Source organism: Anastrepha ludens, chromosome 6, assembly GCF_028408465.1.
Source record: "Anastrepha ludens isolate Willacy chromosome 6, idAnaLude1.1, whole genome shotgun sequence".
NCBI lineage: Eukaryota > Metazoa > Arthropoda > Insecta > Diptera > Tephritidae > Anastrepha > Anastrepha ludens.
In genome coordinates this window covers 65,252,352-65,279,304 of record NC_071502.1, presented here as the reverse complement: position 1 = coordinate 65,279,304, position 26,953 = coordinate 65,252,352, and the positions used below count along the sequence as shown (strand labels likewise).

Genomic DNA, 26,953 nt, shown 5'->3' with positions numbered 1-26,953 from the left:
GATCGTGGGATACTTACCGTGTGTTGGTCAGGTGCGAAATGAATTCCATTACTTGATTTGTGGATATTAAATTTGTGCCATCGACATCAATCAGACGATACAATTTATCTAAAATCTGCGTGTGGGAAATACAAGCGAATTTTATATGTGTAATAGCTTTTTATGTATTTATGTATGTATGTATATAATTTTTTATTTTCCTTTTCATTAAACAGATGTGCATAATTTATGAGTTATTTCAATGTATGTGTATACATTACTTACACCACGCGCCTGCCAAATTTCCGTAAAGTTTTTCGGGGTAATTTTACTATTTTCGCCACAAATCACATAGGCCACCGACTCGAGCTGTTCGGCGAAATCCATTTGTCTGTCATCGCTGTGAATTGAAGTAAAAGTTTGCATGCATGTATATGTATATCTAGAGCAGGGGTTTGTAAATTCTAAGGTAAATATTTAAATTTTTACACGACATCTGCACAACAACATGCATTCTATTTGTTATGAGTGAGTAAAAGGTGAGATTTAAATAAAAACACAGACGAGGTAGCTGTTAGCTGAAAAATTTTATTTTTGAAACTTAATTTAGGCAAATAATATACATAGAAGCTGAATATAGTATATAAGTAATATAGCTTTTTTTTTAATTATCCGTTTCCACTGAAGAATCTGTACTACCAATATATTTAAACAGTAGTTTAGTTAATTGTCAGGTCAATTTATTAAATCGATTGTTTTTCTTTAAATCGAGCATTAAATCATTTAATTCTCAACTAAATCGAATAAAATACTACAATTTTATAAATCCATACACATTCATAAAATAAGTATGTATTTTAACAAAACAAACATAAAAAAATCAATTCAAGTTAATATAGATTAGCAGGCAATGTTCAATTTTGTTGTGTAGTTAATTAGGAACGTTAATTTTTAATTGAGCTCTTAGAACTTTTAATAATTAAAAAAGATTTTCATTTATTTGAAAAATTATTGATCGTTATTTATTTTTCTTTTAAAATATTTACATTGATTAATTTTTAACTGTTTCTTCTTGAAACTGTATAAGTACAATCTGTTTTGCTGATTCAACATTTTTGTATTTGGTCCACTTGATGTACAGCTTTTTTATATTTATCAACAATTTTTAGGTTTAAATGAAGGCACAATCTTTTTTCTGCTACTTATGTTATTTTCCAACTTATATACACTTGGTGTCATAAGTATACGCTTCTTTGTGGGCAATAGAAAAAATAAAATAAATAAAAATATAACTTTTAATTACTATAAATACATTAAATATAGGGGTTTTCAGTAAGAGCGCCTAAACTTTTGAACTTTTTTGAATAAAACACAAACGGTTTGACTTTTTTAACTAATTTTTTTTATTATCGAGTTTGAACATATACATTTAAGTATGAAATTCGATTTCTTTTGCATGACCACCGCGTGCACGTTTTACGAATTCCAATCGTTGAACCCAATTTTCGACCACTCTTTTGTATAAATCGGCCGAAATTCCAGCAATTTCGCGTTCACTATTGGCTCTGAGCTCCCAAATCGTCGCCGGCTTGTTACTGTAGACCAATGACTTCACATAACCCCAAAACGGGACGGCTTGTTAAATGGACCGTAAAATGGCCGTAATGCTCTTAAAGCAGCAGCAACAGAACAATTATTTTCATAAAAAATTTGCACGATTTGCAATCGTTGCTCAAGTGTGTAGCGTTCCATAATGAAATGTATACTAATGACGTTTACAAATGACAAGCGAAAAATAAAAAATATTGCGTCGTTCGCCCTCCCTATCGGAAAAAAGTTGAAGCGCACCTATTGAATAACCCTATATATTGAATAAAATGCATAACTTATTTTTGATGACACCATTTAATAAATAAATAATATATATGTAAGTATGATATTTTATTTGAAAAGCCAAAATGAAAGATTCCAAAAGTCTACGCTCATTGATAAAAAAACTTCAAATATTCAAAAACTCTCAAAAATATTTATATTTTTCGTAGATAAATTCAGAGATAAGATCTATTGGGCATAGAGTTTATTTGAATTTTGTTTGCATGAATAATTAGATAGATACTGGAATGCGGTTTGATAGTCTGGAAATGCCTTATAAATGATTATGACTTCGCCATCAAATTTCGGCTAATTAATTTCATTCATTCAATGTATTCAGTAATGTTTACAATTCCATCATGGAAAGATACATATATGCCTCAACAGCCTTTACAAATTATTGAAAAATAATCGTTCGCATGAAAATTACAACGAATTCCTATTTTCTTTTTTTCAAAAGTCCTGTCATACAAAATTCTTCCCAATATCTAATTTTGTTTTTGAATAACTTTGCACGCTTCATTGCTACATCTGTTTGTATACCACAGCTGTCTAGTTCATAAGTGTCAAATATGATTGGCGGATGACGCCTTTATGAATCTTCCGATATAGTGAATAATTTTGCGCTACCTTGTATCTAAAAACAATTTGTGCCAATGCAATCTAAGAGTAATCATACTTGCTTAGGAGGTAGTTGTAGGATATTTAAAATGATATCTAATTTCTTAAAACTTTAAAACAATAAAGTATGTAGTGATATCTGCATAATACATATTTATAAGTGCATACGTGCAACATACGACAGCGTACGAAGTCAAAAATTACATACAACATAAATGCCCTGTAAAAAACTTCAACAAAAGGTGATACCGACGTGCGGCATGTAACTGGCAGCATGCAACTAACACTATTAAGTGAGATGAGATGCCTGTGGCGCATGTATGGTATGTAGTACATGTCACAGGAATTTGTGTTCGTAACACAAGCAGTAGGTGGAAATCGTGTAGAACGGCACGCAGCATTGCTGCAGTAGGTAAGATATTATGGTCGAAAACTGACGTACCACAAAATACACACCTACATACAAATATGCATACACATGCATAAATATCGCACTGGACCCTGCAGTAAAGTTTTGTAAGGCCTCATAAACAGATAAATTTTACGCTTTCACTTCGTGATTGCTTCTAAATTGAAGTGTGAAATGGATTCGTACTATACCAGTTGCCAAAGAGCAATTCCATGTCAAAATTGGTTTATTTGTGGGATTGAGTACAATAAGAAGTAAAAATTTTGAAAAAGATTAAATATTTTTCAGACTTATTCAATCTTGAAAATTTTGGTATAGAGTTATTTAAAGTGAAATATCTTCGGTGCTTTTAAACATTTTTATAATTCTTTTTAAATCATTTTAAATAAAATATATTTAAATACTTTTTTGCAGAAAAATTTTTGACACTTTTTTTTGGCAATTTTAGATAGAGACGTCGCCTCAGATTTTTTTCTTGTTTTTTTCATTAGTAGCTGAGATTATACACGGCTATAGCTACGAGTAATTTTCATTGCCCACATAATTGTACCAAATTTATATAACTAAAAGCTTTTCCTGTCCCACGAGGAAACCCAAGAATAGAATTGGTCCCATATTGCTTTCGATACCTGCGATTCTCTTTTGCAAAATTTGGACACCGTTTTTCAAAGTTTCCTAGTTTGCTAGATTATAACTGCTTTCTTCAGCGTACTATCTATTGATACGTTTGCTTTATACTTATAACACCGGGAAGTAATTTGAGGGTTTCCTTCTACATATGTAAACAATAATGCTTTGGCATATATTTCAGCCAGAGTTTATTCCCAGTGTTTGCAATGAGGTTGAGGCCTTAAAAAACTATATTGTTTTACTGTGAAATCAGTATGAAGTAATATGTATGAAGACTTGGCAATTGCCCCTGAAATTGTCACGTCCGCAATGAACAGTTCAGTCACTGTCAGAAAATGGTCCAGTTCGCAACTAGTTTGGAGGTAGTTCGATTTACTGCAGGGTACACGCACGCAGCAGTGATTTTAATTGTGTTTGTTACAACGTTTACGTACTTGTTAGAATTTGACAACATACATATGTAAATAAACACAAAAACATTTGTACAACTAATATGATAATGTAGTAAAGTCGTATATATTTACCATGGATCTGTATATGATGTATGCAAAGGACTGCACAAAAAAATGATTTTTAATTTATTGATCGCATAGAAATGTACATGAAAACTGATATTCTTAATAAAGTCGAAATACTAATACTCACGTTAAACGTCCTTTTAGGTGTTCAATCCAACGATCCTGTACCAGATAACCATTGCCATCTAGATCGAAGAGATGGAACAGTTTTTGTTGGAATTCCTGTTGCGAAAGGCAGAAAGGAAAATAATTATTAATAACTAATTGACTTGTTACGCGATTTGCATAAAAATATGTAAAATTGGAAAAGAATTCTTATATTATTCAATACTATTTGCTCCAAAACATCTTCACGTTACTATCTTTCGTTTTTCTCTTATTGCTTGATATAATAATGAACGTTTCAAAATCTCTGGTTGCTTATTTGATTTCCATTGTGTGATCATATTGTCCACCCTTAAGAAACCATCTTTGCCTAAATCTGTATAAGATTTATTTGGCACATGAATTGAAGTATCTAAAACATTATTTTCATTACAAGTTTGGTAGACGGACTCAGATGCGTCAGCTATTTAATGATGAGTTGTGGATTTTCTGACCCCCAAATATTAATATACAATTATATTTTTTAACACAAACGATGAGCTTCTTCTCAAAATAAGATTTTCTTAGCCATTTTCAATCAAACAATTCCTCAGTTATTTATTTATTCCAATGTTATTTTAGCTGATAGGGTAAAAAAAAGATTGATAGTTAAAGTTCCATAGGATAGGTGGACCACTCTGTGTGTCATAAAACTAATATTGAACTTGTGAGTGTATAGACTTTTAATGCCTTCAAAAAACGCATTTAATATCTTGAATGGAAGAGGCAAAAATTTGACCTCAGCTTTTGTTGTTAACTGGGTATGGCCTGGATGCCATGCATCCTTACTCATATTTAAAAACTCGAAAGAACTCGTTTGTTTGCAATGCTTTGACGCTTTAACTACCCAATCGATAATAATGAAATACCTCGATTAGCCCAGAGGGGCGTGGCACCTCCCATATAAACTGGATTTTTCATCCTATATATCTCTGGAAGTATTCGAACTTTACTGGAACCCAGTATGTAAATAAAATCATACTCGTGGAGAAAAATGGGCGTGTTAGAGAAAGAATGAGAAAGAGAACTGAATGGTTTGTGGTATCGTATTGGTGAGAAAATAAGTACAGTGCGTCTAATAGAAGCCTGACCGCCATAATTTAGCAACTATTGGACTATTCCATTAGACATTTTATTGTATTATCTGCTTAAAGTATTTATTATCTTCTTCTATACTATAAAGGTGAATGTCTGTACGTTGTCCGCGCATCACTACGAAACGACAACACCAAATAACGTAAAAATGTTTATACATTCATATTTTTACCCAATGAAGGTTATAGACATGTTTTTATGATGGAACTCCCTTTCCACAGCCCCTAGGCCGCACCACCACTCTCATTCGTCACTAATAATCGAATATTTGCTTAAATTTTATCTAAAAAATCTGAGTTTTTCCTATTTCCCACTATTTATAGCACACTCTAGACTTCATAATCCGCATAAGCTGTTCAACTATCACCCAAATGCAAAGTTCAAAAACGATTTAGATAGAAAATTAATAAAAATAATTTTGCTTGATATTTTTCTGATTGGTTGTTTTGATTTGATTCAACGAGGCATAGCAACGGATGCCGGGTATTGTAATATTATGGTTATTAATAAAAAATTATTTTCCATGAAATTATTGTTTGTAATTCTTTTATATACATATCCTAAATCCCTCAAAACTAATCCTACGCGAGCGGGGCCGCGGGTTAAAGCTAGTACGAAATATATTCAATAAAATGTGTAATGGCTTCACATCTTTGAGCCTTTGTAATAATTGCCTTCAAATCAGCCGAATTTGCATTAATAGCTGTTCATGGCCGTTCATGGTTATTTATCTTTGAGTTTTTGCTTAACTTAATACAAAAATTTTCTTGTTAAATCCATGGTTTGCTAGTTCTTCCAAATAACTTGTCTTAAAAAATCGATATTGATCAGGGCACTAAGTGCGATCAATTATGCGTTGGCTGCTCCCGAGTAAGAAGCTCAATATTTATACAAGGTGGCGCAAAATTAATAACCCTATCGGAAAATGTATAACATTGTAAATGGCATCTTACGTCAATCATATGTGACACTTGTGAACTAAACAGCTGCGGTATACAAACAGACAAGATTTCCATCACTCAGAAACATATTTTTATTTAGTAAAAAGGTTATTCTAAAACAAAATTAATGATTAATTTTGCGGCACCTTGTACATAAGTGCCACCCGTTAATAAACAATAATAAAAACATTGCGCACAGAGAAGTACTTTACTAAGTATCTGTATGTATCTACATTTTTTAAACTAAAAAAAAATTCAACTAAAACCAGAAATAGTTTGCTTCTCGTTCCACAAATTTAAAGTTGGTAAATGTTTTATTAAATGCATTTTTTATACGTAAGCGAAGCCATCGGCACCTGTAATTTTTTCATAAAGTTCATAAGCCATTCCGCTACACCCATACTTATGTGTGATTAGTTCCATTGATTCGCTTGCAGCTTCTAAGAATTCTGAGCGTCTGCATTATTATTAATCGCTTGCATACACACATACACATATATGCAAATGGTAATTAATTGTATGCAAATGAACTAAAAAAATTATGGATGTTTATTTTTAAAATCATTACATATGTAAATATGCAACTCGTTATACCATATCTACTTATGATAAGTGAATATAATAAAAATCGTGAAGGTATTAGCTAATCAACGAATTAAGTTATTTTGCATTACAGATTTTTTAACTGAATAAAAATATTTTTACGTTTGTACTTAAGGTTTGTTTACAATGTTTATTAGGGTGAGTCCTTTGCACAGCTGTGGCAGTCGCTTTTATGTACTTGTACTCGTGCAGGGTCTTTCAAGCTCGAATGCTTTATTAGCATTATTTGTGTCGGCAACTTTCACATTCCAAGATCCAAGATGCTTGAATCTTAGTCCCGCTAGAGCTGGGCAGCTAAGAAGCAGATGCTGAGATGACTCCACCTCATCCTCCTTACGGCTGACGAAAAAGTACCCAAAGTATTTCCAAGTTTCACGGCGTGTATACCTAGCGGATAGTGCCCCGTGAGGATGACTACGAAATTTGAGAAATGAGATTTTGTCATCCTCAGAATATCCCTCGAACGCCTCCTATCCAAACGTGGCCTTACACGTTCGTGTACTTGCCCAGCGATCGTTGAGTTGGTGCAAAGCCCATCCTTCGAGGAGTAGAGCGCGTTGTCAAGGGGATCCTGATACCTCACAAGGGGATCCCGTTACCTCACAGGTCCCTTGTCTGGCCAGCTCTTCGGCTTCGCAGTTTCCAGCAATGTCACTGTGACCAGGCACCCAAATTATCTTTATATCGAAGAATTTTGATGCAATCGAGAGAGAGACCAGACATTCACTGACCAGTTTCGAATGCATCATAATAAAGAGTAGAGTCCTAATTGCCGCTGGGCTATCTCTCTGCTTGGAACACACTGCAGTGATCCGGTAACCTGAATTTGAGTTTGATGGGGAGCTCTTTGCAGAATATTCCTCCTCCAACCCTACCGTTCAGATTCGAGCCATCCGTGAACAGGTTAACCAGGCCCTGTCCCCAAGTTTTGCCCCGGTCCACTCCTCCCTTGATGAAATATGGGTGGAGAAAGTTCCGCTTGGACTAAGCGAGGGCACACATTGATCCGTCGACGTCTGAGGATGCTTGAGTGCCCATATGTGAGATTGAGATGTGATTCTGCCTTTACTTTGAAGCTAAATTCATCTCATTATGTACATCATTTAAATGGCTGCCTCGACTTCACTGGCATTGATTTACGCAGTCGGCCAAATTTTCGACGCCAGTCGTTCGTTTCACAAGCACGAGTGTTGAATAGCTTGTGTGACCTATAACGCTCTCTTGTTCGAACCACAGCTCAGGTATATCGAAGCTGTCGAGCTCTGGCCGACCAGCAATGAAAGAAATAAAGCCAGATGATGCCGACATGTCATTAACCGCAACAAACATTCAATCTTTATGGATGCATTGATGCTTGGTCGAACATTTGTGGATTGTGTTCGCTGCAGTAATGGAAATTTTGTTTGTTTATATAGCCAAAAATAGGCCCCGCCTGTGACCACATGAGTGTTGGTCGAGCTTGCCTTCCTGTTTGCGGGCAGGTATTGATGATTTTCTATAAATGGTGGGACCTACAGTTTTAAACGGACTGCGAACGGCAAATTGTTTTTTGAGAGGAGCTGTTTCATGGCTGAAATACACTTGTGGGCGACAGCTGCCAGGCAGTCTTTTCGAGTTTTTAGTGTTTCATGCCCAGGTTTTCGAACCTGGGTACTACGAATGATAGTCACGCACAAAATATACGGCTACGGCAGCCACTGCTGAAGCATAACAATTGAAAAAACTATTGCTGCTTTCTGGTCACCTTACACATAAAGTGGCATGGATGAATCCATCAAATAAATCAACAAGAATTTCGTTAATGCTTCACACACAACTTGTTTTATTCTATTTCGACACTCCCTTATTCGAAAACCCTATATTTGCTTGCTTACCACGTTCAGTTTTGTATTGATTATTATTAAGAAATGCAAAAACTGAGAAAAAAAAAAAAACAGATAAACCTGTTTTAAAATATTCAGTAAACACTTAACATAACTCGAAAATATCACTTTATTGACCGGCTTATTGGAATCCCTTCATTACACATTTTTCGACTTTTGCCATCACCAGTGTGACACATTTAAATATTTAATTTTTGGTTTGGCGACATGATGTGTATAGATATGTATGGATGTAAGTTGATAATTTCGACTCTATATATAAACACTCGTATATGTACACTAATCCATATGTACATACGGTAATTGTGCGGAGTGTGAATGTGAGCTGATGCAAAATGTAGTTGATTTAGAGAAAATCTCAAAATACGACGCACAAGTGGCCCTAAGCAAAACGATATATGTACATATTATAATTGAATAAAGAAGAAGAAGAATACAACTTTGCTTGCTAACTTCAACGAAACATTCATTACCCACATATGGCTCTACAAGCTGTAGTTCTATTATCAAATAAATAACTCACCTTCTCCAGCACCAATTTCCGGAAAGCCTCTCGCGTGTGTTTGCCCTCGGCGAGCAGTGCACTGCACTCGGATATGAGCAGCCAGCGTAGTTTTTCACGTCTTGCCTCCACTTCCATGGCACTAAAATTCTTATCTAAATTGAGGTTGTAGCGGTCAATGTAGCTGGCCACGTGAGATTGCTCTTCGCTTATCTCTTGCAATTGCGCCGAGGTAGTTGGCTCCTCTAGCTGTACGTTGCTGAGGGAGGTGGTGAATGTTTTTCGTGTTGCAACTGCAGTGGGCTGCGCTGAATTCGTAGATACTAATGGCTGTGATTTGGCTAGTTTGTTTTGGTGTTGCTTTTGTTCTTGTTTTTGATGTTGTACCATCGATGTTGTTGATTGCTCGATGCTGTTGCCTAATTCAAGCACAGCAGGTGATACGCTTCCACTGCTAACTGCTGCTGCCGCTGCCGCCGGTGTTGTTGCTATTATCGAACTCGTGTTTATGTTCGGCAATTTATGCACTTGCACCTTATCAATTTCATCGCTGATATTTATTTCTTTCGCTGTGGCATTTGACAGTCCCCCACCACCACCACCATCTCTTTCTACGCGCCTTACTTTTTGTGGTGGCTGCCTTAGATTTATTTGTGCGCTGTTTATGTTGATTTCGTTTTGGCTCGTTTGTTGTTGGCCATACTGTTCTGGTTGCTGATCGCGAGCGCCGTGCAATTTTTCAAGGTACTGTGCCGCTTGCAGCAACACGTGATTTACGGCCGTTAGTTCCTCCTCGGTAACGGCTGCTGGCGGGGATATTTTATTGTTGTTGTTGTTTTTGTGACAATCGTTGTGACTGTTGGTGTCGGTACTGTCACTGCTATTGTTGGTGCTAATGTTTTGTCCCTCGGCGGGTGTTTCACTATATGGCAATTCATCTGAAAATGATACCTTCTTAGGTGAACGCGTTGGTGTGGGTGGCACTTCCAAGGACTTAATGGACGACACGGAGCCGCGTGGATTGTCATTAGAAGAGTGATTCTTATGATTCTGATGATTCTGTTCCATTTTTAGGTTATGTAATTTATTCCGTTTCACGAAATTTTATTCTTCACTTTTGAAACATTTACGAGTTAGTAGCTGTGTACCTTTGTACGTTTGAAGAGGTTGAATTCATAATACTACACACTTTATATGGATTTTTAGTTAGTTGACGAGCTGAAAAATATTGTTTATAAAACACTGCACTCTTTTTGTTTACTTTATTGTAATTTTTAGGTATTTTATTTGAAAAAAGTTTTACCAAGGTGGCGCAAAATTAATCACTCTATCGGAAGATTTATATTTTTTCAAATGACGTCGTACCTCAATCATATTTCACACTTGTGAGCTACTCAGCTGCAACATAAGAACATTACTTGGAGCGCATGAAGGTCAAAATAATTTTATTTCTTTTACTTCTAAATTTGGATGACTAATTTTGCGCTACCTTGTGTTTTGTTAAAGTGCTTTATTATAAAAATATCTTTTTTATACACTGCTTTGTTTATTAATAGATTATTTTTTTGTTTTCCAAATTTTCTCTCCGATTTCGTTAAAACTTGGCAAACTTTGGTTTATTTCGTTTATTTCAAGTCTAAAACATAATTATAGTTTTTACATACCACTTAGAGCTTATTTAAATAAATAAATGTAAAAAAAGAGTTTATAAATTCATAAAATTTATTCTTAGACACCGAAAAGTCAAGCGGAGAGCTCGAGATCTCATTGAATTCTCTTAGAGCAAAGGCAATAGGAGCATTACGCGCATAATTCGTGTTGTTGTTGTTCTAGAATATAGATGCTAAAGACAAGGCAGTAATCGTTATGATTGTCTATTGCTTGTTTCTTTGACATAAATTGTCTACTGATAAGTGATTTTTGAAAGAAATGACTAGCGTGCTTTGTTAAACTCGGCCAAAATCGCGTAAGCGATTATCGCACCAATTAAGAAGAAGAAGAAGTGATTGTTGTTAGAACTTAAGACAATGAGTAAAAGTTTATTCTGCTTTGTTTTTAAAGAAGTTTTAATAAAATGTGGCAAAAGCGGCATTTTTGACTGTTTTGAGATCTTATAGCTAGTGAATATGCTCATAAAATTGATTTTTGAGTAATCTTTTTATATAGGGTATGCATGTGCACGTAGAATCTTGAATCGTTTAATTGATTGCAATGATTGGGTAAGTTGTGGTGAGCATGTTTGAGAAGATTTACGAAGGTTAACACCACATCAACATGGCTTTATAAAGGATAAAACTTCCAATTTCGCCCTGAAACAACTTGAATATGGTAACCAGTGTAATGCCATATTTACTGATTTCACAAAAGCGATAGATAGAGTTAACCACATTCAAGTATTGTTGTTGTGGTTATTGTAGCAGCATGACAGCAGTCCTTGGCCGGATATAAATACGGATCGTTCCGTTAACGCCGAACCGACTGTCGTGACAACGTGGGAGCTATCTGACTGACAGAATTCATTTCATTCGCACAAACATTGCCAATTAGGATGTTATTTATGTTACCTCTAGAATACTTCATGTTATCTCTGACTTCGTCTCAGAATCGTACTGTTTAATAACGTGAAAATATTTTCTCACGTCCTAGAGAGCAATTCTTTACCGCTACCGACCTAACCTACTGACAACTGCGAGTACGTGTCGTTGAGTAGATGTATGGATCTAATAAATAACCAATAAACGATTGTCAATTCGTCTCTCTCACGTGTTTAATTCAATTTCAAAAAGAGGTTCCCATGCACATTGGATTTGTGGATATCTAGTCTAGTGCGATGCCTGGACTTTTATTAAAGAACAACGGCAAGTGCATTATTTGTTTGTCCTTAGATTAGATTAGATTTGTGGATAGATTACAGCAGAGAGAACAGAGAGACGTCAACATTGGTTTAAGGTCACTCTTCCGCAAATTTTTTGAATTCATTGATGAATCTTAAGAGATCCGGAAGAGGGAGAATATGAACCTTATCCATAGTCAGTACATCGCAACCCAACATCCTAAGTTTGATTCTAGATAACGCCGGACAATTTCAGAGAAAATGCTTCTCAGTGTCCTCATTTTCAAGGTAGGACAGACATATTGAGTCACCAATGATTCCTATGATAGCCATATGCTGACTACAGGCATTGTGCCCTGTGATTACACTCTCCAGTACTCTCAGTTCCTTCCTATTAAGTTTTAAGAAAAAAGTCTCTAATTTCCTGTTTGGTTCTTTCACAAAGCACTTGGTCACTCTACAGGAGTAGAATTCAGACCAACTTCTTCTATAGGTAGACCTCATGAAATCGTCAATCCATAGTTGAATTGATGCAGAATTGATTCCTTGAAGAGTTCAAGGCCTAGTGGTAGTTTGCATTAGCCAGTTTGCCAGCCCACTCGTACCCTGCCATTCCACAATGTCCAGGCACCCAAATAAGACAAACTTTGATGTGTTTTTCAACGCTGTTCTGTTTTGTCTTACATTTACCGACTAATTTCGAAGAGTAGCAAGGGCTTTCAGCGCACCTTCACAACAAATTCTAGTACTACTATAGACAAATTCTAGTACTACAAATTCTAGTGCTACATAGACTTCCGTTAAGAATACCGTAGCCATCTGCCCTGTAGCGTAGCACCTGTTTATTCATAAAAGTCTATACTTTTTCTTTGTCAGTGTCAACCTGGAATATTTTAGTATTATTTGGGATCTTCTCTATACCGGTTATTCCTTAAGGGCAGAAAAAATACAGACTCATTTTACTGGATGTACTACTCACCGCCTGGATTGGACTGGTAAGAGCATACAAGTAGATGCCCATTATTTGGCTACTAACTTAATACATTTTATTCCATAAAATGTGTTTTACCATATTAATTGCCATTTTTTATAGAGTTAATTTCTTTTAATAGCCCTGTACGAAGTCTAAGGTCATATAATCTTTTTATAATTTTAGTCTTAAGTTTGAAATTTAGATTTCAAAGTGAACATCCAAAACAAAAAAAAAAAGTTAGTTGAGGTACTCTTAAATTTTTGATAAATTTAAGGGGATTCTTGGAATGAGTGTTGCTCTTAGATGTAGAGCGTGATGCAAATCAGCTTGAAAAGCGTCGCTTTTTTTTGGAGAGAGATCGATGCGATGAGGTGCAATGCTCGATGGAGAGATGTTTTATACATTAAGAAGGGTTGAGAGAAGAAGATGTAATATTCTTGCGTAACCTCGAAAGGAGTAAAAAATTAGATTTGCACTTTCAAAACATCAAATTCTATAGGAATAAAAAAATTTTAAAATGCACTAAAATTTTCAGAGAAGATTTTTTTAACCTATTTTTTAATTATACAATTTTTATTACTCACAATTTTGGTAGCTTCAAACTAAAACAAAGAAATAAGCCCCAAACTCAAAAATTTTAATTTTGAGAGTGGAAAAGCACTAAATTTATTGTCAAGAGCAAAGAGTTGGCAACACTGAACAACTAGGCTAGGGTCACGTCACGGGCTCTCTGATGGGTGCAATTTTGTTCTATTATTATTGGGTGCAATGAATCACTGTAGTATGCACTCTGTGTACGCTTTAAATTGACCATTTCATAAGTCATTTGAGAGATGCAGTGATCAGCTTGGCAAATAATGCAGCGATCTGCAGCCAATGTCGCATTGCACAAATCTCTCTCGCACGGGAGATTTTTTTAATTTTCTTAGTTCTACTAGAGTAGTACAACTTCAACAACAAGTTTCATCGAAATCGGAGTATGTTGCATTTTTTGACTGACACACTTAACGTACCTACTTGTATAAGTATTTTCTTAAAATATAAAAAGAAAAAATATAAAAAAATATTAATATTATGTCTAAACATAATTCATGACTATTTCCTCTTACGTAACATTCCAGTTTATAACTTTTGCAACTAATTTGAGTGTATTTGTAGTTTTTATTAAATAATTATATCTCATAATTCGTAGTGTCTACGTATGTATACTTGAAAAATTTAGCACATTACGAACGTGACTTTATGTGAAAATATGTTTGTTCTGCACTTAATGAAATAATTGTTGTTTTTTTCGAAAATCTTTCTATTACATTTTGCCTTTAAGCAAAACTCATTAGTAGAAAATCCGTAATAAAATTGTGTACTAAAATATTTTAGCACTAATTAAAATGGTTGTTTTACAAATTGGGGCATTTTATTTATATTAATTTTGATCTCGTTTCGCTAACGAGTGGTTTTGGAATTTTTTTCACTTCACAAAATTAATTTCACCCCAAATTAATTTTTTCTTATTCGCTTACACGATATTTGAAGATTAATTGAATAAATCTTTTCATCAAATATTTGTATTTTCAATATCACTTTATTTCTTCATCAACACAGAGGTTTACATGTTTCCATTTATTTTTGTTAAAGTTTCAACAAAAAACCTGTCAAACAATTTTTATTGTGGGCAGTTTAATCTGAATTGCTGGCCAATTAGGCGTTTCAAAATTTGTTTATTCCAATTTAATTTTGAACTTATTTATTTGTTCACATTTTTTTTTTTTTTGTTTTATTTCAATGGCTGGCTTACGTTACACTTATATTCATACGTAGGTATGCACATTAAAACAAGGGGTTTTCCCATAAAATCAAGGCATCACAGATAAATGCTGCAATAAAATCATTCGGGGCCAAAATGTGTGAAAAATTGCATATACTGTACCCTGTAAAATTAAGCACAAAAAAAAAAAACAACAAAAGGCACAGTCTCATTGGCTTGTGATGTGTAGTACGAGGTGTACAATTGCCACATACCTATTGCTAGATGGAGCAATGTGTTGGATGAACAAATCTGAAATCTGCAACTTTAGGCCTGATGTTTCTTTTTAAGTAAACATATTAAGAGTGGTTTGAAGAATGAGGACAAATTTGCTTTCCGAAAATCCTTTTCTTAACAAATATAATTAAATTGTGAAAGATGAACTTTACCTATATTATAATTCTGGAAGTGGTTCAAGTCACTAAATATGATAGCAAAAACGTGTTTATTAGTCATTTCATATTACCCGACCTTAATCCAACATGTTAAAAGCCGTGAAAAATAAGTGTTATTTGAACAGTATACGAAAGTCGTTTATGGATAATTATGAAAATGGTCTAACTAACAAAACCAAGAAAAAATGACTACCTATATAATAACTAACAAGTTATAGCAATCAATCAACATCGATAATGAACACGATACATAGATAGCTTGTGCTCCAAAATGAACGATTATGTTATCTCTCCAGCTTTTCGCGCTTTTTCACTTCTAGGAATTTCCAGCTTTTTCCCACTAAATCCACGGAACCCTTTTACCACCTGGACAAAGGAGGTCAAACTGCAGTTAAAGGTGAAAGTGGACGTTACACCAATATCGACCGTAAAAAACCCTCAAATTTTAGGGGTTACCTTCGACAGTTTGCTCTCCTTCTCGGCGCAAACAACCGCAATTGCCATCAATATCCAAAACCGCAACAAGGTCCTCAAATTGCTAGCCCACGACATTTAATACAAAGGTAAAGAAATGTTGGCGGCCGCCGTAGCCGAATGGGTTGGTGCGTGATTACCATTCGGAATTCACAGAGAGGTCGTTAGTTCGAATCTCGGTGAAAGCAAAATTAATAAAAACATTTTTCTAATAGCGGTCGCCCCTCGGCAGGCAATGGCAAACCTCCGAGTGTATTTCTGCCATGAAAAAGCTCCTCATAAAAATATCTGCCGTTCGGAGTCGGCTTGAAACTGTAGGTCCCTCTATTTGTGGAACAACATCAAGACGCCCCACAAATAGGAGGAGGAGCTCGGCCAAGCACCCAAAAAGGGTGTACGCGCCAATTATATATATATATATAAAGAAATGTAGCTGGCGACGGTTAAAATGTTGGTTCAAAATTACGCTACGCCCGTCTGGCCGCCTGGCATTAGTGCTTCGCTTCAGATCCTTCAGAATATCGCCAACGGGATTGCCACGGGATGCCTCCTGATGTCTTTCTGCAACATTTCCTCAACGAAGTTACTAAGTTTCCGGTTAAGGAGCATAGCAAGATGAATAGCAAGGCACTCGATGAAGCTTAAGCCATCTTCCAAGCGGGTCAGGAGATATCTCTTCGACTATATTGATAAAATTCACACAAAGGATCAAATATACCTGCAACTACTGGATCAGATAGTTTACAGACAGACATTAAACGACATTCATCGGGAGTCCCTTAGTATCTTGTTAAGCTCCCGACCCCTGAATGCCGTCATGGCAGTCCAAACACATCACATCACAGATGCAGAGCTTCGATCGCCTCGCGAGGAGGACGTAACTTTGGCTCAATTACGTTCTCGATCTTGTAGCAGGTTAAACTCCTACTAATTCAGAATCGATCCAGATATACTCAATATATCGCACCCTAAATACAAAAGGTTGCACACTCGAGCTTGACTTATTTACAGTAGCACAGAAAACAAACTATGTGACATATCACGCTGAAATTTTCCATGCAAGCTTATAACAGTCCTATCAAAAGACAAAAAATTTATTTTTGCCATATGTCATCCGCGGACCGTTTTATTGATAACGTCTCGTTCATATTTGAGCAGAAGTACATTTTGTGTTCTGACCCTTTTGTATTTAGGGTGCGATATGTCCGGCATGTGAAGGTATCCCGCACGATACTAACCACCTATTCATATGCCCACATAAACCCACTCACCTAACACCCCTCTCTCTTTGGGCCCAAAACGTCGAAACAACAAGTTTCCCGGACTTACCGGTAGGTGAGGCTGGCGACGACGATTGGTGACTCCAAAGTACTAGCATGGCTTCATGAACTGCTACACCAAGACAGCGAGTATCTAAAATTTATAGCAATTGGAGATTATTTTCTACCGGAGTTACTTCGGCTGCTACTTCACCGGGGGCTCAGTAGCAGAATTCACACTTGGTGAAAAATATTCAGAAGTTGTTGTCAGTATCAGACCGGCTCTCAGCGAATATGAAAAAATCGTACCTTGAAATCCCGTCATTCTTCGGCAAATAAAATTTTTGAATTTCATACGTTCATGTTTTAGATCTCTTAGTTTTTACAGATCTCTTAAAGCTAATATATTATGAGATTAAATTACTAAGATATTTAAATTAAAATTATTATTAAATTTAAATTAAATTAACAAAAAAAAAACGAGTTTAAAAATTCATAAAATTCCTTCTTTGACACCGAAATGGCAAGCGAAATAGAACTCGAAATCATATTAAATTATCTAAGTGGGTAGGCAATAGGAATATTATTGCCATACCCCCAACTCTTTTTTACATGGTTTTAAAATAAATCGATCGAGGTACCAAATTTGCCACGTTAAAAACCTGTTCCCTTGCCATTTAATCTCTGATTAATGTTGTAAATGCCAGTTAGCGTTTAAAAAAAATATGTTTGTCACTTAACGAATTTTGTTCATCAATGGGATATGATTACGAACGAAATTGACTATTGTTGTATCTAGAAAAACTCACCGTTAGACAAATTTAGGTTAGATTAGGTTAGTTGTTCTTCTACCACAAGCGACTAAATTTGTGTTTCTCGTCTAAATACCTATCGCCTATATCCTAACGCTTACGCGGTAAAGTTATTTCGGATACTGCAGTAAAATAAAAAAGGAGGAAGGGAGAGAGGAAAGTGTAAAGGAGATATTTGAATGCATGTGAATGCCAACTACTTGGTTTTTGCGATTATGCTTAATATACAATTTTTACGAATAATACTGCATAAATTAATTAAAATTCTGGAAGCAAATATATTTTATGCCTGTATTTGATCATACACCGAATGTAAGGTCTATACAAAATAGTGCCTTTGAATGGAGCACTCAGAACAAAGAGTTTGTTTATTTAACAAACAATTTTTTTAGTTTACTTTAATCAAATAATAAAAAATATTTTTCAATTGCATTTTGTGTTCTTTTTAAATTTCAAACGCTTTACTTTACGTTGAACACTTGTAACGGTTGTATTTGTAGTTGTATAGCAGTTTCTCCTTCTGATGTCTGCCAAACCTGCTTTCCAAATAAACACGTGACTTTGAAAATCATCAATCCAAGATATTTTAAAAGATTGCCCCCTCCTTGCAAAATCCAAAATCCATTCTTTTTTCAACCTCAACCCCTTGGAACTATTAACTTTCGCACAAGAGAAAAATAATATATTAAACTAATGTTTGAGCTTTTGAGTTTTGTAAAAGCATAAATATTCATAAATTAATTTAATCTTCCATATAATTTACATAAATTTAAAGCCGATAGCCCTGGCAGCTGATGCTTAATTAATTATAATTTTAATTGTAATTAATCTAAATAAATAAGTAAATAAGTACACACCAGGCAAAGCACTTACACATGAACAACTTTTAAAAATTTTGGAAATTTACTAACAAAGCGAGTGTTCAGTAAAAAACATGTACTGTAAAGGGTCGAATTGTTTTTAGCGGTGAGGCTCACATCTGGCTCAATGAATCAGCAGAATTGTTGCGTTGGAATGTTTAATATGATCCTCTTAACGAATAATAAATGGCGCTAATAAGTTGGTGCAGCATGCCATAAAGCGCGCAAAGGCATCATTTTTTTAGGATGAACTTTTTTGCACCAAATCTTATCAAGAAATGCGCTATAATTTGACACCTTTTGACTACTTTTAATGATCATGAATAAATATACGAGATATCAATGAGCAGTTTTTGTTTTAACGCCGAACATCCTAATTCGCTTTTGATTACAGAACAATTCAATAATTGTTTTTGTTCTTGTTTTTATCGGGATTATAATGCTCAGTATTGTTACAATCTTCACACATTTTCAAGAAAAAAGTTTGTATGGGAGCCGCAGTGGTGAAGACATACAAATGACACCTGTAATAACACGCACACCATTAAAGATTCCATTTAGCTTTGAATTGATTTAAACAAATTTATTTGCACACCATATGATAAGAATTCATTTCACTTGTTAAAAATATAATATTCTGTAGCAAACAACTATATATTTTAGAACTATTTGGAGTATGTCGAAAATACATATATTGAATTATATATATGTCATGTTATTTAGTTTTAAGAGAGCCTCTCTGCCTATTGGTAGTTTGTACTATGCACTAATTTTATGATAATTTTCGTGCAATCCGGGGTAATTTTTTTAAATAAATTATTTAATAAATTCAAAAAAATAGTGCATTTGAAGGAATTCACTTTTTATGTATAATTAATTTTTTTAATTAATTAATTTTAATTTTATATTTTTTAATAACAAAATAATTTCTTGTATTCATTGTGAGCGCTCACACATGCAAATAATGCTCATTTTCAACTTATTTTACTGTTAAAAGCTTTTTCTTTTTCGAAAGTGTTTTCATTAAGTTCTTTGCAACTTATTTAACTATTAACAGTTTTTACATTTCTCAAACGTATTTCCACAAAGATTTTTTAAGCTTTGCGGCAATCCATTTAGAAAATAAAACTAGCATAGTTTGGTAAATCCAATCAATTTCGAAAACTTCATTCAACTTGCAAGATTCGCTGTTTCGTCTACCTGAGTTGTTGTGGTTTATATGTAAAAATTTAAAAAATATTAGAAAAAAACAATACGAAATATATACGACAGTGTACTAAATTATTGCTGTTGACTATTGTTTAAAACAGCAATAAATACTGTTGATTGTCAAAATTTTCTGAGGTGATACATTTGTTTCTGATTCCTTCTTTTTAGTCACTGTTTGTTTTCCCGAATTCTTTCATTTTGCCATTCATGGCATAATTTTTTCCATTCGTATAAAATCTCATCAAAATTTGACAGCTCTGAAACTCTTTCATCTATGCTGATGGCCACACGCATAGATGCGACTTTTTTTTTACTTAACATCTTCTCATATAAACAATCAAGAAACTTTAAAGGAACGTGTCTCAAACATCTATCATTAGTGAGACGTAGTATGGATTTTTTGAACCACGCTTTCAAAAAAGCTTCACCACAATTGCCCTTTATATAGTCATTTACTTCTACTTAATTTTAGATTCTATAACTGCAATTGTCTTCAACGTCATACTACACAGTTTTTGTTTATTACAACTGAGGAATAACTAAGAGTTATTCGTAAATTTTGTGTACTAATTGCAATTAATTAAAAAAGAACAGGTTGAAAGTATTAAGTGTACGCTGCCTAAAATTAATTTCATAAAATTAAACTTTCATGTCGCTGTTTGAAATAAGAAGTTAATTATAAAAAATTCTTTGTTTTTAAAAAAAATCCAGAAAATGAGCTTGCAAGTCGCTTTTTCTACTGTTTCGTTGTTTTCATAAAGAATTTCACATGCATCGTGTGACTATTCCTATTTATTTCACAAACTTCCCGAAAGCACTTTCTGTGCTGCGCCTGACAGTGAACAAAAAAAGAAAAAATAATAAGTGAAACAGATGATAAAAATGCATTTTCTATGTTGTTAAAGACTGCCCAAAATAAATATAAACATTATAAATAATAAACACCGGAGTTATAAAATTTAGTTATTTTAAGATTACCAAAATATTTCGGATAGATATTATGATTTACTTGAGCAGGACCGATTGGAAAATACCTCTAAAAATCGAGTTTTTTTATAAATAAAATTTGTTTTGAAAAATATTTCTTGTAGAAAATCACATACTTAAAAAAGTTAAATAAATTCATCAATAGAATCATGCCAAAAAAATAATAAATTATGGGGTAATGGTAATGGGGTAATTTTTCAAGAAAAGAAAAGAGTGAAAAAAAAATTTTTCCTATAACACCTTAGAAGTTAAAATCGGTCAGCATGTGGCTGAGTTATTCAAGTTGTCCTTAAACCTATCTTTCACAAAAAGTCAAAATAAGTCTCATTACATATCATACTTGTATAGGGTGGCCCATATAGCGTTTGCTCTTTGAACCACCTATTTTTTTGAGAATGGTAACACAAATGACATGTCAAATGTGTTCATAATTTACTTAAAGGTTTGACATTTACGAAATGGGATGCTATACGCTTGAACAAAATTGAGGAATATTGAAAACCTATTTCCAAAGTGGTGAGTCTTCTTCTTCTTTTCTGATTTTCACATCGGTGCCTATGTCAATAAGCAAAATGGTCGGATTTGGGGCTCAGAAAATCCACACGTTACTGTAGAGAAGCAAATGCATCCACAACGAGTCACTGTTTGGTGCGGTTTTTGGTCTGGCGGCATCATCGGGCCATTTTTTTTCGAAAATGAGCGAGGAGCCGCGGTTACAGTAAATGGCGAGCGTTACTGTGACATGCTCAACGAGTTGTTTCCAAAAATTGAAGAGGATGACATGGACGACATTTGGTTTCAACAGGATGGTGCAACTTGTCACACTGCCAAAGTTACACTCGAACTTTTGGCTACCGTTTTTGAAAACCGAATAATCAGCCGAAATTCCGATGCCATTCCAATCCATTCATGAAATTGAAGCCCAAACAATCGAAAATGTGTTTAAAAATTGGGTTGATCGAATGGCCTACTGTAAAGCCAGTCGTGGCAGTCATTTGAACGATATTATTTTTCATTCATAAATGACAATGTTCAATCTTCAAAATAAAAAAAAAGTTTGAAAAAATATTGATTAGTTTTTTTTTATAGCCGATTCAAAAGGCAAATTTCACATGGTTCACCCTATATAAGGATTTAAACGCAAGTATACAACAGTCGCTAAACCACAGGAATAATCACCATTGGGATTAAACAGCGCCCTACAAACAAGCTTCTGTAGGAGCGGTGATTAATGATTTTTTATGACCGGTATTGGATGGTATTGATCTTGACAACGTTTATTTTCATTATTTAACATTTTTCTTTGAATATCAAAATAACACCTCTTATTGGAAAATCCTTTACATACTTGCCTTGATTGTATAATATAATTATATAAAATTATTGCTTCAAATAACAAGTAAATAAAGAAATAACAAATTCTTTGTAAACATTTCCTAAAACTATAATTATATTAATAAAAATCTCGATTTTTGGTATTTTGATTTGGTACTTTTAACACTGATTTTAGAGTCGTGGGTTGAGGGTGAGGGGACGTGACAGCTAAAACCATCGAGCGATTTTTTATTTCAAGTTTTATTTTTATATTAATAGGACTATCAATAAGTTCGTGCGGTTTTTTTTCGAAATTTGAAACTTTATTGACGTAAAATGGTTACAAATTTAATATTCAAAATATTGTCCATCGCTTACTACTACTTTTTCCCATCTTTCTGGCAATTCACGGATTCCCTTTGTGAAAAATTCGGTCGGTTTTGCCGCAATCCACGAATCGATCCATTTTTTGACTTCATCGTAATTACGGAAGTGCTGGTCAGCCAGGCCATGTTGCATCGATCGGAAGAGATAGTAATCGGATGGCGCAAGGTCTGGACTATACGGCGGGTGGGGTAGGACATCCCATTTGAGCGTTTCTAAGTATGTTTTGACCACTTGTGCAACATGTGGCCGAGCATTGTCATGTTGCAAAATAACTTTGTCGTGTCTATCGGCGTATTGCGGCCGTTTTTCTCGCAGTGCTCGGCTCAAACGCATCAATTGTCGTCGGTAGACATCCCCCGTAATCGTTTCATTCGGTTTCAGTAGGTCATAATACACAACACCCAGCTGGTCCCACCAGATACACAGCATAACCTTCAGGCCATGAATATTCTGCGCCGACGTCGATGTTGAAGCATGGCCAGGGTATCCATACGTTGCCCGACGTTTTGGATTGTCGTAATGGACCCACTTTTCATCGCCAGTCACAATTCGATGCAAAAAACCCTTTCTTTTGTGCCGTTGAAGCAGTTGTTCGCATGCCATAAAACGGCGTTCAACGTCTCTTGGCTTCAATTCATACGGCACCCAATGGCCTACCTTTCGGATCATTCCCATGGCTTTTAAACGTTTGGAAATGGTTGATTGATCAACTCCCAAAGTTTTTGCAACCTCTTCTTGCGTTTGAGCCGGATCTTGATCGAGCAATTCCTCCAATTCGGTATCCATGAACTTTGGCGGCGCACCCTCGCGTTCTTCGTCTTCCAAGCCAAAATCACCACTTTTAAAGCGTGCAAACCACTTCTGGCACGTTCGCTCAGATAGAGCATGCTCACCATAAACTTCCACCAAGATACGATGACTTTCGGCTGCTTTTTTCTTCATATTAAAATAATGAAGAAGAATTCCCCGCAAAAACACATTATTTGGCACGAAATTCGACATTTTCAAGTGTGGTAAAAATATTGTTGTTTACGCTTCAAATAAAAAACTTATACTGACGTTTGTGCCTTACGACAGTAGCTCTCCAATGAATGTTTGGAAATGTGGATCGATGGAATAATAATCAAGTTACGCCATCTGTTGTAAAACCGCACGAACTTATTGATAGTCCTATTAAATGTTATTAAATAAGACTGTTCGTAAAAATATTACAGGGAAATCTATTATTATTTATTATTAGGCGAACAGACCAAAAAAAGAGTTAAGTATATTTGTTACACTCAGATATCCAAACATAACAGAAAAACAACGGAAAAATTATCCAATATATTAAAATATATTGTTTTATAAAAAAATAAAGCTTTGAGTTGGTTAAATATAAGATAATATTACTCTTATTTCATATATATTATAATTTGTTATAAGAAATTCCACTTCACGTGAACGAATAATACTCGTACTGATGCCTAAATACCGATATCATTAACGCTTATTGTAAATTTGCTTGCTCTCTTTTATCTCTTATTCTTCTTATATATTTAAGAGCTTGGTGCTCAACTCCACCATTTAATTAGCGTTTGCTATAAAAAAATAATAATAAATTGCGATTAATAAGTTTAAACTAAACGAATAAAGCAATAAAACAAGTCAAAACCAATAGAAAATGTGTTACATTGGTGGATGTGAACATACAAATTGATTAATTAGCTGGTTGCTTTCAGGCAGACTAGGGGTAATTAATGAATGCTTATTTCCGATATTTACATGCAGTTTTTTAATAAATTAGTGTAAAGAAATTTAAAAATTTTTGATTTTAGATTAAATCTTCGACTCTTGACTACAAGTGTGCAAAAGTGATAGTATAGGCGAGTGTATTAAAATATCAAACTAGAGTGTAGGAACTTCTAACAACTGGAATAAAAAACCTAATGAACCAAGTAGTTAAATAAAAAAAAGCTGTGAAAAAAATTTAAAACGAAAAATAGTGAGCAAACCAATACAGTAGCAATAGCAAAGAGCAACGAATTTTACCGATTCAATTTAGTCAAATTTACTACACAGATTTGAGGTCGCAAAATGCGCATTCAAATCCATCAGTGGTATTTTAAATATCAACTCTTCCAAAACTGCTTCATTAGAAAGAATTCATAATCCTTAAATAAATGCTTTTTTCGAAATGGAAGATGTGTTGCAGTTGAGTTCGTAGTTTAAGAAATATGAGAAAATTAATAGTCGAATAATTTTTGTCTTTTGTAAAAATATCGATTTTTTTTAAAGAGTTCAAGAGGTGCAAAAATAACAAGGGCCGATAAATTAAACGAAAATATTTTACAAGAAATTAGGGTAAACTTATCCAAAGGTTTTAAGCGCGCTCTGTTGGCGCAGTTTTTTCGAGATATTTTAACCTAAAAGGGAAAAATCCGTTTTGGCCTATATTTTTTATTTTTTGCCACAAAAAAAAAAAACGATACACAACATTGTAAAATTCAAGTACTCTTCTTTTGAGTGCCATGGACTGTGTTCCAATATCTTTTTTTCATGAAGGCTAGCTGAAGGCTTTTGAAATTGAATCAGGTTACACATTTGTACACAATAACTCAAAATTATTGAGTAGCTAACTAAACCATACCTCAAGTAGGTCCTGCTAACGTAAATCTTAATATTTTTCGGAAATATTTTGGCAGAAGACGTTTTTTTTAATGAAGAGTGATGGTACCTAACTCACACATATCGGTAACGCTCATAAAAACAAAAAAAAAGATGCTTCATTTATATTTGGAAAGAACTTCCCTAAAGCCATATCGCTAATTTAAAAAGTATTTTCAAATGCAGGTCTAATATTCTTAAGACCTTTGACATTACACATGAAAAATTGTGCCTATTCTCCCTTTTACATACTGAGTATAGTTAAAATTGGGAAATAGTTTCTTCTTAATATATTCGCATAAAATATTTTATTGATTAGTTCCAACATACAATATATTTTGTATACTACACATCTTGCACACATATTTTTCCACAATTTTATTTTGCTTTCAGTTGATTTCACATTTCTTATCACTTTTTTTATTTACATTCACATAAATCGCATAAATAATTTAGTCTTTCAAAACCAATGGGTGCGAAAAAATATATTTTTATTAAAGTATGTATTTTCCTTTATTTTAATGTATATGGAAATCAAATTTTTCATTTGGCATTCATCACATTCAATTAATATTTTTTTTATTTTACAAACTGATGAATATAGCACTAAAAATATTTCAATTAACTTTTTCTTATTGTAATTTTATCTGAATTATTTGGTACGCATTTTTCACATTTCAACTTTATACTTAAAAAAAAATTAAAAAAAAAAATTATTTTCCTTCTTTTTTTAATTGGAAATTATTTGTTTTTACTATTGATTACATCACTTAATAAAATATTTAAATTGAAATCAGTTAATTTATATTTTTATTATTTTATTTAAGCACTTCATTACTCATTCTTCACATTTCAATTTCATACATTCAATATTTTCCTGTAATACTCGTAATCGCTGCCGTCCTTGGGCAGGATGTGTAGGAACAGGTTTATTTCGCGCTACTTTACTCTAGTAAAAAAACACCACACACACACGCAAAAACAAATGTCTTTACGTTACAATGAAAACCAAAAATCGAACAAACGAATTCGCGCACGTATTCAGCGCAGCTTGCCAAAGCGTACTGAAAGTGAAAACGAACTCACAATTCTACAATTCCACAAGCAAGAGCGCACGCACGGTGGCGCTGGTTCCGGCCTCCCAACGATCAACACTTACACATTCACAACAATTGAGCCAGTCACAATAAATACTAAGCTCGATTTGAGAATGCTCAATTTCATGCTTGAGTCGAAATGCAGTTGTTCGATCATAGGTTGCACTTCTTAGGTTCCACATGGCCCCAACCTAACTGCCGAACACCGAACGCACCATTAGCCCACTAGCCGATTGAATGGTGGTGGTATCACGACTTGACGAGAGACTCAAAGGAGCCAATCGTTTGTTGATCAACGATTGGTGCGCGTCGTTGGCGCTTTCGTTAGGTAATGCGCTTCGCTTTTTTGGTTTTCGGCTTAACACTTAAAACTTTTCGGTGCAAACGAATAATCACAAATACGCGTTGACGTGGGGATACTCACATACTCACATACACACAAACGCGCGCATACAATTTTTGCTGCGTTTTGTGCCGTTTTTTGTTTTGTTTTTAAATAATATTATTTATATTAAAATGAATAATCGCACAGACATAAATTGTTGCGCTGGATCCGGTGTGCACAAACAATTGAAACGTACTGAACGTCCGGTTGCTGATGAGGTGCTTACCTGCTCCATTGCTGGAGCAACAAATGCGAATTCTATTGCATTTGTATTTTACTACTACGTATAAATAAGTATTTACGAGGTTCTCGTGTGATTTT

At 34.4% G+C, this 26,953-nt stretch overlaps 1 protein-coding gene across 7 annotated transcripts in view; it reads right to left on the bottom strand.

Annotated features, from left to right (window-relative positions):
- Positions 1-26,598, bottom strand: part of LOC128865644 (uncharacterized) — a 47,642-nt gene extending 21,044 nt beyond the window's left edge. For 3 of the 7 annotated variants that reach the window (XR_008454885.1, XM_054105870.1, XM_054105876.1), the window contains exons 1-6: positions 26,015-26,204; positions 9,219-10,415; positions 4,157-4,251; positions 4,036-4,065; positions 265-379; positions 18-115 (exon numbers count right to left, since the gene is read on the bottom strand). Coding sequence is in view for 6 of the 7 variants with exons in the window: in XM_054105870.1 (XP_053961845.1) it covers positions 18-115; positions 265-379; positions 4,036-4,065; positions 4,157-4,251; positions 9,219-10,265 (1,385 nt within the window). In the remaining variant the exon portion in view is untranslated. The other 4 variants (XM_054105872.1, XM_054105873.1, XM_054105871.1 and 1 more) reach the window with 4 other exon arrangements.
- Between the last annotated feature and the right edge of the window lie 355 nt (positions 26,599-26,953).